The sequence below is a fragment of the Capricornis sumatraensis genome, chromosome 1, assembly GCF_032405125.1.
Source record: "Capricornis sumatraensis isolate serow.1 chromosome 1, serow.2, whole genome shotgun sequence".
Taxonomy (NCBI): domain Eukaryota; kingdom Metazoa; phylum Chordata; class Mammalia; order Artiodactyla; family Bovidae; genus Capricornis; species Capricornis sumatraensis.
The window spans coordinates 129,370,122-129,385,003 of NC_091069.1; the positions used below are offsets into that span (position 1 = coordinate 129,370,122).

A 14,882-nucleotide genomic window follows, 5' to 3' on the forward strand; every position below is an offset into this window, starting at 1 on the left:
GGAACTAATCCACCTTTGAAAACTCAACTCTAATTATTCCAGCCTCTGGCCATAATGTAGCCTCTTCTATTTCTAAATTGTACATTCAGTTAGTCTCACTATATTTGGTTCTTATTCTATCGAGACTCCCAGTTTAAAAATGCAACTTTCTATCATCCATGCTCCCTAGGATGATCAATGATCCTGGTTTACCTGGGATCTTCCTGGTTTTAGAATCAACGGTCCCACGTTCAGGAAAACTCTCAGGGCTAAGCACACCTATGTCCTGTCTTGAATCTTTTCATTATTCAGCCTGTACTCCATGATTACATTTCACCCAAATGGTGGTGATATTGTAAACTTTAATAGTTTTCCTTTTCCTTCTATTAAGCTTCAACATTAGAACTCACAAGTCAGTGCTGATCATACTTGCTCCCTATATGTGGAGTGCTACTTCAGAAGACCATAAAGCCCTGCAAACTGGCTCCACCATAAATTAGTATCTTCCTTCCATGTGGGTTTTCATAGTGCCTAGAAATTCTTGCATCTCTCAGAAGGGGCCTTCACATCCTTTCTGATGGAGAACATCAACACAGACAGGGAAGTCAGTCGCCACACTTCTACATTTACCCGCATCTCCACTCTGCCTTTTCTGACTCTCTCCTATAAAAAGCAAAGATAATTCTCTCCTCAGACCCAAGGAGAACCTTATGATCCGAATCACATTCTGCCCATTTCCTCAAAATACATTTACTAACTACAATTGTTTCCATACTTTCCTGCTGATGAGTCACTTGACAGTGCTTGATGAAAATGCAGACTGTAAGATTCCCCCCCTGGAAACCTATCTTTAAAGGAACGATGCAAGGGATCATTTTATCGTAAGGCAAATTTTAAGATCCTCAATTGTTCTCTCTTTTTTAATCTTCAACTTCCTTTCAAGCATTTCTTTCCCATCAGCCCACAGAGAACTACACATTTTTCTCATCTTATAATTAATGCCATCACCACAAAAATGATTCCACCCTCCTTCCTATGTTCAGTTACCCTCTTACTTCCTGCCTTCCTTCTGTAGCCAAATATTTTTCTGCCAAACCACCTTTTTTTTTCTCCTTGAACTTTCCAACACCTGGCTGAAAGGGTTTCCATCAGTGGGGCCTTGGCAAAGAAAGTGCAATTGTACTTTATCCCAAGAATACAGTATTCTTGGGAAACTTTGAAAATTACCTCACCTAAACTCTTCATAGAAATTAACATCATTCATCATCCGCTTGTTTAAGATATGTTTCCTTTTACTTCCTTACCATCATACCTTTGTGTTTTCTTCCACCTGTCTGGGTTTCCATTAGTTTCTTTGTCTTCTTTTAACATTTATATTTCACGACACTCAGCTCTAGCCATTATTCCTTCCGTATGCTCCTCTTCTGAGCAATCACCTCCACCCCCAGTTTCAACAAACTTCTCTGTTGGTGACTCTCAAACGGATTTCTCAAGTCCAAACCTCTTTTCTGAGCTCCAGATACATACAGTAAAAAGCCTACTTGCCATCTGCTTCATCTCTACTTGTTCATCTCAATCACCCTGCACTGAACCAGTTATTTCTTACCTCTTCTAAAGCTTACTTTGGCCAAAACACTTCCTCTGTCTCAATCTTGACACATTTCCAACCATCATCATGGAGCTGTCAATTCTTCTGGAATTGTATTGCTGAAGAAATATTTGGAAAATACCGAATAGCACAAAGAAGAACAAGGACAAAGGAGGAGAGAGAAGAAAGAAAACAGAGAAGGAATAGAAGCCGAAGGGAAATACTCATAATGCTAATATTCCAGAGATATCTGGTACTAAGGTGCTTGTGAGTACTGCTAGAGTCTTTATGTGTGGTGTGTGTGTGTGAGTCTCTCAGTCATGTCCGACTCTTTGTGACCCCATGGACTGTAGCCTGCCAGGCTCCTCTGTCCATGAGGTTCTCCAGGAAAGAACACTGGAGTGGGTTTTTATTTCCTTCTCCAATATGTGTGGTGTCATAATTCAAATGTTGCTCCATAACCAGTCTTACTTTTTTTTTTTAATGTACACATGGTCTTTGCAACTCAATATAAAATGCAGAGATATTTGTACAAAGGTACAGACCTTTGCCAACAAAGGTCTGTACAGTCAAAGCTATGGTTTTTCCAGTAGTCATGTATGAATGTGAAAGTTGGAACATAAAGAAGGCTAAGGGCCAAAATATTGATGGTTTTGAACTGTGGTATTGGAGAAGACTCTTGAGAGTCCCTTGGACAGCAAGAAGATCAAACCAGTCAATCCTAAAAGAAATCAACCCTGAATATTCATTGGAAGGACTGATGCTGAAGCTGAAGCTCCCATACTTTGGCCACCTGATGTGAAGAGCTGACTCATTAGAAAAGACCCTGATGCTGGGAAAAATTGAAGGCAGGAGTACAAGGGGATAACAGAGGATGAGATGATTGGATGGCATCACCAACTCAGTGGTCATGAGTTTAATCAGGCTGCAGGAGATGGTGAAGGACAGGGAAGCCTGGCGTGCTATAGTCCATGGGGCCGCAAGAAGTCAGACACGACTGAGTGACTGAACAACAACAAATATAATCAACCTCAAATATCATTCTATAATAACACTTTATTCTGTCATATGGCAACATAAGATTTTATCTATTTACTAAAGTAAGACTTAACAAAATCAAAATGTATGCCTGTTGCAGATTTTTCCTACTTCATTATTGCTATAATGCTCTTTCTGTATATATCTCTCATGGTCCCTTGGAAGGACATAGGAGCATAAGACACGCTAAGTTTTAAGTCATTTGATATATGAAATATCAAACTGACCTCTAGAAATTCTGAGTTGAGGTATATGCATGCCCCCATTTCTCCATGCTTCCTATTCCGTTTATCAGAATAAGAAATGGCTATTTGATCAGTTCAGTAGTTTTTCCCTGCCCATCTTTGGCATTTCTGTCAAGAAACATTCTGTGGGAGGTCGCGATACATGCCCTTTGCCAGATCAGTTTCACCATCAGAAAAAAAGATACACTATTTCACAGACACTTTCATTGGAATAGCTCCTGGTATATGATTTGGGTTAATTACTGTCATCATCCTTCAAGCCCTTGGCATGGCTTCTGTTTGGATAAGCAAATTTAGCATTGGTGTCAAGCCAAAAAATTAATTCTTAATGTAGTGGGATATAAAATGCTACGAAACCCAACTGTTAAAAGGGAATTAAAGCATCTTAATTAGACATAACTAACAAAGACCAATAATCTAATGAACACTACACAAAAAGTTTCAGTTTTTCCAAACCACAATGTTAATTATTCTTTTTCCACAAAAATACTGCATTTGATCCTGGGCATTTTGTTGCGAATAACAGGTTTTATTTGAATTTTAAAAGAGCAAATTATTTTGTGCTGGTAGAGAAGTTTTAAAAATGAGTCTTGTTCTGTCCTTCAGAAACACTTGGGAAAGTTGGCACAATACCTGTCTGCATATTTTTGTATAAAATATATAAAATTAACATACTGAAACCATTAACCCTGAACTGAGCATACAGTTACAAAGTATGGAGTATGTATGGGAGAATTAAAGTGATTAATAGAATCTGACATGAAAGCCAGAAGGGGGCAGTCTAGATACTAAAATGGCATTTCCAGTTTATTTTATTCAAGGAAGATAGTAATAAGGATTTTAAGGAAATAAAATAATTAATATATACCATACAAAATTAAACCACAAAATGAAGAATAAAATGTTGAAACAGTTCCAATTATTTTAGTCCCTATTTGAAAACAAAACTAATGTCATAAAGCAATTCTAATTCTTAAATTTCAAAAGGAGAGACTCTCAAACATTATTTGGTCCACATTCCTTTCCACCTTTTCTCTTGATGGGTAGTCAGTTTTCCTGAGAATCCTTCCACAAGGAAGGTTCATTGTTCTATCTCAGTACATCCACCTGTAGAGAGTCTTTGTTCTCGCTATTACTTCCTTGTATCTTCCAATCTCTAATTCTGCACAAATTGAAATAACTGAGTAAGTTTAAGAAATACAAGTTAGGTTGAAAGTCAGGAAAATTTTCTCCATATAATGTTATTTTATCAAAAAGTAAAGTGGATTAAAAAAAAGAAAGCTAGACTAGGGATCGTATAGAAAGTCATAAAGTAGGAAACACATGGAAATATGTAAAGAAATGCACATATTTTGGAGAAATGAAAATAAGTCTCTGATCTCTCTCTCATAGACAACATAAAAATGGTATGGGGGACTCAGGGACCTCCAATAACACTTCCATCATTTTTAATTACTTTTAGTAATTAAGAAGTAAGTTTGAGGCCAGACTGTGTTGACATGAATGTACCATAGTAGAATGAGGTAATCTTTTTGATGTGATCTTTACTGAAGAAGTAACTTTCGGCAAGCTGGTTTCTGTTTGAGCCTCCATAACTTGATAAATGTTTAGAAACCAGATCTGTAAACAAACCTCTATAAGGACTGGGGTTCTTTTTTTAAGGAAAAATTTTGCAAAAGTGGTCCACCAAAACTTTGAGAGGCTCAATGACTTATAAACAAGGAAAATGATTTATTATAGAGGAAAGGGTATGATTATGTTTACAACAATAATTATTACTTTTTCACTTTTAACCTTTAAAGCAAGCTACTTGTTGAGTGTATGGTGAGACTATACACAAATGGAAACTATGATTCAGAGATGTGTGCCACAGCACACAAATTTCAAAGTCTGCTTCAGTGTTTCTGCTTCAGTGGATTTGCTTTTCTTGGAGACCCTTAAAAATTGCACTCATATAAATGAAACACTGTTATAATGGTAAGAAAAAATAAAATGATAGTTTAAAGTTCCCTGGGTGTTCTTTCAGTTTCTAGTTATTTATTCATCCATTCAAAATGCTTATTGAACACCAGGTTACAAGCTGCTGAGCGTTTAGTTGAAATGTGTTATTTAGATGGCAGTAACAGAGAACAAAAAGACAAAAATTCCTGCTCTTATAAAGCTTAAAACCTAGAAGTAAGAGAAAGACAAAATACAAGCAAATACATTTTCTACTATGCAGGTAATTAATAAAAATTATGGGGAGAAAAGCACAGAAGGGATAGGAAGTATTGTGATATAAAATAGGGGGGTTGGACAAGTCTTCATTGATGAGGTGACACTTGAGGAAAGACTTGCAGAAGGTGGGAGAACATAAGCCATGTGCATATCTGGGAGAAAAATGCCCTAACCAGTGGGATCCAAGGGAAGGAGCGTGTCTGATGGCCCAGGAATAGCAGAGTCAGGGCTGCTGGAATAGAATAGTGAAATGAGCTTTATGAGGTTCTGAGATAAAAAAGATAAACAGGTTCAGGTCCCCCAAGGCTTTAAGCATATGTGCGTGCTAAATGGCTTCAGTTGTGTCTGACTCTTTGTGACCCCGTGGACTGTAGCTTGCCAAGGGATTCTCCAGGCAAGAATACTGGAATGGGTTGCCATGCCCTCCTCCAGGGGATCTTCCTGACTCAGGATGGAACCCACATCTCTTACATCCACCTGCATTGGCAGGGGGGTTATTCACCACTAGCACCACCTGAGAAGCCCTTAACAGGCCCTTGTAAAGACTTGAGATTTCACTCTGAGGTGTGAATCTTTGGAGATTTGGGACACAAGACTGATATGATCTGACTCATATCTGTGAAACAAACAACTTGATGTATGTTGTGAACAGACAGTACAGGGACAGGCTGTTGGCAGGAAGACTCATAAGAAGACAATTACAATAATTCAAGTGAGAAATGATAGTGATTTGGACAAAGGGTAGCTGTGAAATTGATGAGTAGTGTTTGAATTCCGGGTTATTCGATATACTTTGAAGATAGAGCCAACGGGGATTTGAGGATGGATTGGATGTGGAAAAAGAGAGAGGTCAAGGGTGATTGCAAGATATTTTTATCTAAGTAACTGGAAGAACAGTGTTGCCATGAGCTGAGATTAGATGTCAAAGAGGAGGGTCCACCTCTGGGGTTCAGAGGACAGGTTGGGCTGGAGATATAAACTTGGAGTAAAGGTAACTAATGTCAAGAGACTGGATGACAATACCTAGCCAAAAAAAGAAGCAGTCCAAGGTCTTTAGGATCAAAGAGGAACAATTTAGTTTACCTACTCATCTAAACCTGGTATACAAACAAAGCTCCAATGTGCAGCACCTGTATCATATACACATTCATAGGACTATCAATCCTTTAAAACAATTCAAGGTTGAAACTACAAAATTCTGAGCTATTAGATTCTAAAGTACTCATTTCTCTGTAGTTCATTCCAGCTCTCAACATTAGCAACTTTGACACAAGGCAGCTTTCAGTAATTCTAGGTGTTTATTTTTAAATGACTCATTACTATTATTTTTTTCTTTCTTTCAATCTCTTCTTTGCAACTGTTGGGGGTAGAATTAGGGCAAATAGCTGATTAGGCTAATTTTCTTCAATCACTGCTCATTTTAGTTATTTACAAAAAGGAAAAATAAGTATAATATAACAATTCAGTCAGAGTCAGAGTTTTATTATTATTTTTTTCTCTTTCACTTTCTCTTATTCTTTCCTCTCTCCTTCCTTCTTTCCCTTCCTTCCTCTCATTTTTCTAAATAGATTCATTTGAGGGATATTATTAGCACTTAGATGCACAAATCAGAGTAGATTTCTTCTAGTAGAATTTGACTAGAAATTACTAAGACTTACTATGTTTCCCAAACTAACTCAGATACATCTCACTTAAATACTTTGACACAACCGTGTAACTTATAGTTTAAAATTTGGAAACCACTAAGTACATTTTATATCCATCATAACATATAGATCCTTTTTATAGGATACATTTTAAATGCTAAAAATGTAATCAATTAGTCTATAATCCCCAAAAATCTAGTATTGTCCTTAATACTCACCTGTCATTTTGCACCAGGATTTGGTCTTTCAGTACAGTTCTGGAGTTGATTCCACTGACTTGCTTTAAAGCATGAGCTGGGGAAGAAGATGGTGAGTGCTTTTATATCCATAAAGGCAATCAATGCACAAAATAGAAACATCATGAAGGATTATACAAATTAGAGGATTCTTTGTGTTCTGGATTCACAGGTATACTGGGAGCCCTTCCATTTCCCCCAGTATTTTCCCCTCATCTAAAATGTCCTGTAATGTCCTGATAAAACTAAGGTTCTATAATGAAAAAGCCTACAGAAAATTCTTTCTTAGACATTAGAGAGAGTGCTAAGTTGTTTTGGATCTTCCACAGAAGGGTTTCATACTTGCCAAAGTGGAATGGTTTTCTTTCTTTAAAAGAAAAGTGGAATATTATCAAGTCTTATTATTGTAAAATGCTATTATGGTGAAAATTGTTAAGAAAATGCAATGTAAATTCCCAAATCTCTGTCTTGTTCTTACTAATGTCAGTAATATTAACAACAGCTTCCTATGTGTCAGCAATATTCTAAACATTTTATATATTTTAACTCTTATGTTTCAAAAGTAACCCTGTGAGGAAGATCCTACAATTATCCTTATTTTACAGATAAAAAGTACAGAGAAGTAAAGCAGGTTACACAAATCAAAGTCGCATATCTGGAACTATAAGAATAAGGCTCAAGTTGTGTGAGCATGAATGTGTACTCAATCATGTCCAGCTCTTTGACACTCCATGGACTGTAGCCTGGCAGGCTCCTCTGTCCATGGGATTTCCTAGGTAATAATACTGGAGGGGGTTGCCCCTTCCTTCTCTAGAGGATCATCCTAACCCAGGTATCTATCCCTTGTCTCTTGCATCTCCTAAACTCCAGGCAGGGTTTTTATGAGCTGAGCCACTGAAGAAGCCCTGAGGTGCAAATTGCTGTTAGTGAATTCCATGGGAAACATCTCGAGTTCGGCAGACTTTTGTCTTTTTTTCATAGTATAATACTTGAGTTTCAGACTTCTTATTTTTAAAAGGAAGGAATTGGAGATGTCTGAGCTCTCTACATGCATTCTATGCTTCTTATTTATAGAAATAAACATCTGGCCCTTAAAGGAAGCATCTGATTTGCATCAAGTGCCTCTTTGAAACATAGGATTCCATGTTTCACAGAATGAAAATCTGGGGATGTTGTAGCCACTTCTGCCTAAGGCACATTTCCATCTTCATAGTTGATAATGATAAACATTTAAATTTACGTATTTACAATTTACAGAATATGTTCACATACATTGTACAATTTGAGCATCAGAATGACCTGATAAGATAAAGAGAATAGAATAGGTAAGCTTATCCATATTTTTCAGGGAAAAGTAAAATTCAGGACAAGTGACTTGCCTAAAGCCCAAAGTTGTCAAAGAGACAAACAGGGAGAGAGAGAGAGAGAGAAAGATTGACATGTTCCTTCCTGTCTTTCACTCTAAGTCAATGGGCTTGTTCCTACAAATTTGATATAATGTTTAAGAGCTTGATTGGCCCCTGGCATGCAACAGAGGCAGCGATGGATTTAAATTTTACAATTTATCATCTGTCTTAACGTGTGCAAGATACATATTCTCTTTGTAAAATCAGGACCATGCAGCCTCAGGAGGTTTTGGGTTTTGGGAGAGATTTAAGCAAAACATTTGTGAATATACTGACAAAATTAATATCCAAGACATCCTAGCTATAATAAGTATTATTAATATGAATAAGAGCCTAAAGTTATAAATATGTAAATTTACCTTTATGTTTCATACCTTTGGCTTTTATTTTTCATATCTTTTTTGATAAAGTCTTCTCTCACTCCTGATCGATTCTGGTTTATAATATACCCATGAGGTGAGACTTGTAGGTTTTTCAGAGCTGGATGGATTTTTGGAGATCTGATATATCCAAACCAAATAATAATATAAACTCTACTTGAAAGAAAGTGAAAGTCGCTCAGCCGTGTCCGACTCTTTGCGACCCCATGGACTATACAGTCTATGGAATTTTCCAGGTCAGAATACTGGAGTGGGTAGCCTTTCCCTTCTCCAAGGGATCTTCCCAACCCAGGGATTGAACTCAGGTCTCCCACATTGCAGGCGGTTTCTTTACCAGCTGAGCCACAAGAGAAGTCCAAGAATATTGGAGTGGGTAGCCTACCCTTCTCCAGTGGATTTTCCTGATTTAGGATTAAACCGGGGTCTCCTGCATTGCAGGCAGATTCTTTCATCAGCTGAGCTATGAGGGAAGCCCATAAACTCTACTTATCTGTCATCAGCTCTGGTAGCGAGAGGGCGAATGATAGGAGAAGAAGAAGTGTCTGGGTCATCAGCAGTGAGGAAAGGCAGAGCAGGGACATAGTAGAGGACTGGACACAGCTGGCCCAAATCCAAGGGAAATAACTGCAGGCATGTGACACTAACTGTAACTAGATTTGAAGTTGTTTGCTGGGATGTTTTATTATCAATTTTATATCAGTTAATCTATTTTTTGCCCTGTTCCGTGTGATCAGTAATAAAATGACAATATATATGGCTGACCTTTTACATATATCTATCTATCTAGCATTACCATGAGTACTATTTTGCCTGCTTTTTAAAAGCTTTCATGTATCTTTTACTCAGCATCCAAAAAATCAAAATCCCAGAAATATTCACTTTGGAAAACATATTCTAGTTCCAGTATAAAAATGATCTCTACTCACCACCTTTCTGAATTGTAACAGAGAACACACAATATTGAAATAATTAGAAAAAAGTTCCATTTACATTTTTCTAATTATGGCATTTTTCTGATGGTGAGATTGTAACATCTATTAATGTCAGCCCAGCTTCAAGAATATTTTCCACTTGTTACCGCAGAGGACTGGTGTACTTAAGAAGTTTTATCAGTGCTGGGAAGGAATGATGTTTTTTTCCAAAACTGGAGATTTAAACAAGAGCCACAGCTTTCAAAAGTGTATTCCATATTTTATGGTCAATTAAATATTGAACTTAAAACTTACATATTGCCTGCTTTTAAAGCTATATTTCCCAAGGTAATGTAACTTATATTTCATGTGATCTTTAAAATAAATAGCAATACTGGCTCATAGCAATAAATAGCAATATTGGCTCATTACAAATCATTCCATTAACTCTGAAGAGACATACTTTTGGTAGAAACAATGGAGGCAAATTCATCTGTTTAACAGTTATGGAGTACCTAGCATGAGGCTACCTAAGTGCTGGGGACAGAAACAATGACAGACTGCATCCTCATTCTAGCCCTCAGAGATACTCATAGACCTGCCTTTCCTACACACTAAACGTAAGTTATTACTTAGGCTGACCAAGCAGGCAAGGGCTCATTTCCAAAATTGCTAGCCTTTAAGAAAAGATAAGGTGCCTCTCTTACTAAGAATGACCACAGCCATCTGACGATGCATCAGATATTTCTGAATGCATCTACATGTAGAACATTTCAATTTGAGAAAGGAGTGTAAACAAGGAATAAAAGAATAGTAGTGCATACCTGATGTGTTTAGCTTAGAAAAAACCAGCAAAATGGCTTTGTTTTGTTGATTTCATGGCATTCATATACTAAATTGTACTGATCCTATTATGAACTGGTTTCATATCTTTCTGACTTTTAACATCCAGGTAAAATGTAAAGCGAATTAATAGATAACAGTTCATGCAGAAAATACTAAGACATAACCCTGTGTTTCTTTTTAGCCTGGAATTTTGAAATAGTTCACTGATTTTATAGTCATTTCTCAGTGGTGTCCTGGAAAGGTGCAGCACAAGGATCATGATGGCGGTCTATATGAGAAACCATCTATAGCTGAGAAAAGAGATAATAGCACATCAAGTTTTCAGAGGGAGAAAATGATGTGTCTCTAGAACATTAAACTAATGCTAGATTTCAAACACCCTTGCGTCCTAATTACATAAAGATCAACAGCTTCACTTATACAAACATCTTTGGATCTTAATGTAAAATGCTAGGACTATAGAAATACGAATTAGTAGTAAATAAACTCATTAGTTGTTTTGTAAAAGTTAGACAGCAATTATTCCCCTTTGTCATTCTTCAGATTTTCTTTTTGTTTGTCTCTCTCCCACAACATGCAATAATACAGTTTAAAGACTTATTATTTATTTGATATGGATCTAATGTAAACAAAGCAGAATGTTTAGATTCATGATATCCTAAATTTGCAGTAGAGTTCATAAATTATCTAACCTCTTATTTCATAGATGAACAAACTGATCCTGGGGCATAACATTCTGCTTAAAAATCATATATGAGGTTGATTTTTAGCTGATGTATCCCAAAGTATTTGTTTCTTTTCTAGAGAAAGGAAGATATTCGGCTCCTGACTTAACAATCATGAATGAAGAAAAATGCGGAGTAAGAAATCAGACAATCAATGGCCTTTCAGAATGGGTTAGCACACTGTATCTTAGGCTTATTTGTGTCCTCACCTTTTTCTTGTTCATTGAAGGCCTGAAGCAAACTCGTGAGATTTTTGGTTTTAGACAGAATTTCCTGGTATGTTCCCATCTGTGCTACTCTGCCACTTTCCATCACAACAATGAGATCCATCTGTGGTAGAAGTGTGAGGTTGTGTGTCACTAAAATTCGAGTCTGAAAAAGAGTATTTTATCCCTTGGGTTAACAAAGGATGGTCAAAATAACTATTTTAAAGAGAGCTTCAGGGTGTCTCTGGTGGCTCAGTGGTAAAAAATTCACCTGACGATGTAGGACACGGGTTCCATCCCTGGTCGGGGAAGAGGAGCTAAGCCCACGCGTCACAACTACTGAGGCTGTGATCTAGAGCTGGGGACCACAACTATTGTGCTCACATGCCGCAGCTACTAAGCCCGATCACCCTAGAGTCTGTGCTCCACAACAACAGAAGCCACCACAATAAGAAGGCCCATGCATTGCAGCTAGAGAAAAGACTGCACAGCAATGGAGACCTAGCACAACTAAAAATAAATAAATAAAATTTAAAAAAAGAGAGCAGCAATCATTATTTTTTGTCTTTACTATTTTAGAGTATAATTCTTGGGAGGCACCAGTTTAAGATAGCACATAAATATTTCACAGTGAATGGTGATACACTACTTGACAAAAATTTTTAAAAAAGTTAGCAAATGTTTTACCCCATTAGTTCAGGTTTTCTTCATTCATTAAGAATGAATCAAATTTACAACAAATTAAAAACAGTCTTATAACTGTCATTCTTGCGTCCTTTTTTGAAGGTCCTGTACTGTTGCAAGGGGCTTCCCAGGTGGTGCTACTGGTGAAGAACTGGCCTCCCAATGCAGGAGATGCAAGAGACCTGGGTTCGAGCCCTGGGAAGATGCCCTGGAGAAGGGCATGGCAACCCACTCTAGTGGGTTTTCTTGCCTAGAGAATCCCATGAACAGAGAAGCCTGGCAGGCTACAGTCCATGGCGTTGGAAAGAGTTGGACACAACTGACGCAACTTAGCATGCACGTAGTGTTACAAAAACATGTTTAAGTTATAACACATAATCTTTAATTTTAAATCTTTCCATATTATTGTATAATATACACTAAATTGAATGAGAAGATTTATCTTGGGTTCATTTCAATAAGTAAAGACATTTGTCTGTGATCTACCTAAATATTTATTTTGCCATCTTATACATTTATTTACTTTTTCCAGAATTCTCTGTATAAATAAATTTATAAGCACACACTGTGGATACATGCATATGGCTCTGCAGTCAGAGAGACTTTTAAAAATCTCTGTGGTTCTTGGGGTTTCCCTGGTGGTTCAGTGGTAAAGAATCCATCTACCAATGCAGGAGACATTGGTGTCATCCCTGATTCGGGAAGACCCCACATGCTGCGGAGCAACTAAGCCTGTGCGTACCACAGCTATTGAGCCTGAGCCCTAGAGCTGAGAACCACAACTATTAGCTCATGTGCTGAAGCTACCGAAACTCCTGCCCACAGAGCTTGTGCTCTGCATCAAGAGAAACCACTGTAATGAGAGGCCCGTAGACCGCAACTAGAGAGCGGACCCTGCTCTTCACAACTAGAGGAAGCCTGCAGAGCAATGGAAGACCCAGCACAGCCAAAAAAAAAAAAAAATTTTCTGTGGTTCCTAAATTGGGCAAACTATATCAAGTCATTATGAGTTCCAAGTCTCTTCATATATAAAACAGGAGTATTGATAATGCTTATCTCAGAGACTTTCTATAAGAACTAAATGAACAAATTTAGTGTCAAATTAGTCATATTTAACTAGTGTCAAATATGATATGCACTTGGTAAATATTAATTCTTTTTTCTTTTGTTCCTTCACAAAACAATTGGATTGTTATTAAGGTTGTGTTTAAAATACCTAATTTTAAGTAAAAAATAATAAATACTATTTTCCATAAGAGTGCCATACAACAAAATTCCATTTTTCCAAAAAATGGTCAGCTAAACTTAAATTACTCGTTTTGATGTGTAAATCACCTTTGGACACAGTATGAGTCAATGAGGTAATAATCACATAAGTAAACTTGTAAGAATTTTTAAATGTTCATTAAAGTCTGTGAAAGAGCAATATACCATCCCATTCTTTAGGTGAAATTTGACTACTCTGCACCAATAAATAAAGTATTAGAATTCGGCACCCAATGCTACGTAGATTATTCTCCCCTTCCCTCACACAAGCATCTGTGATGCTGTGGCTACCTTGTTCCTTAACATGCCAGAGGACCCAATCACATTTTCAAAAAGCTGCTTTGCAACACGAACATCAACTGCAGACAAGGGATCATCCAGGAGGTAGATGTCAGCCCCACTGTAGACAGCTCTGGCCAGACACACTCGATGCTTCTGTCCACCACTTATATTCACACCCTGAAAATGAAGCAGGAGGAAAAAAAATAGGAAAAATGTGTAAATCTCAAAGAACACAGGCGTGCATGAGCGTGTGCTCAGTCGCTCCGGTCACGTCTGACTCTGCGACACTAAGGGCTGGAGCCCACAAGGTGCCTCTGTCCATGGGATTCTCCAGGCAAGAATACTGAGGGGGTAGCCATTCCCTTCTATAGGGGATCTTTCTGACCCAGGGATCTAGCCCAGGTCTCCTCCACTGGCAAGTAGGTTCTTTACCATGGCGCCAACTGGGAAGCCCCCAAAGAACACAGTTATGTCCAAATTCTCTCCTGTAGCAGGGATAGTAATAACTCAGGATTCACATTTCAACCTTTCTTTCTTCTGAAATTCCAAAAGCCTCTATTTCCTAGTGCCATTAATTTGTGTAAATTAACAGACATATCTGCTTTCTCTTAATTGCTTGACTTTTAAAAAGTAGACACTAACAGTTATGGAGAAAACAATGTCCACTTCCTTACCTCTGAAAGGTTGTGCCTGTGGAATATTAAAGGAGACTTTTTTGGCTGTCATTTGTATACTGACACTGCTGATAATTTTTAAATTGACATATAGGAAATTGAGAATAATAGCTAAATTACCAAAGCAGTAATCAACATGTCCTATTTTCTTCTGTAGAAAGATTACTACAAATCTTGCTGGCAAAAGTACAACTCTAAGAAGCAAGAAAAAGGAATATACATCACTCTATGTGAGAATTAGAATCGACATGTACAGCTATGTATGGAGAATTATGTGGCCAGGCCCAATTTACTTGATTTATTTTATATTTAGTGTTTACAGATCTGGTTTAAAAGCTCTCCATGCAGCACAGAACTTAACCAGTGCCCTATAATTATAAAACACCATTGCTTCTTTGCCTTTTTCATCTTCCCTCTACTCAACAAATATCTACTATATTCTGAGAGCTGTTAAAGAATATGAAAGTGCTAGTCTCTCAGTCATGTCCGACTCTTTGAGACCCCACGGACTGTAGCCTGCTTCCCTCTGTGGAATTCCCCAGCAAAAATACTG

General features: G+C 37.5%; 1 protein-coding gene across 1 annotated transcript in view; it reads right to left on the bottom strand.

Annotated features, from left to right (window-relative positions):
- Nucleotides 1–14,882, bottom strand: part of LOC138077595 (multidrug resistance-associated protein 1-like) — a 92,481-nt gene that overhangs the window by 27,292 nt on the left and 50,307 nt on the right. The window contains exons 14-16 of the mRNA XM_068969683.1: nucleotides 13,665–13,832; nucleotides 11,427–11,589; nucleotides 6,932–7,007 (exon numbers count right to left, since the gene is read on the bottom strand). Coding sequence (XP_068825784.1) covers nucleotides 6,932–7,007; nucleotides 11,427–11,589; nucleotides 13,665–13,832 — 407 coding nt within the window. The remainder of the gene's footprint in view (nucleotides 1–6,931; nucleotides 7,008–11,426; nucleotides 11,590–13,664; nucleotides 13,833–14,882) is intronic.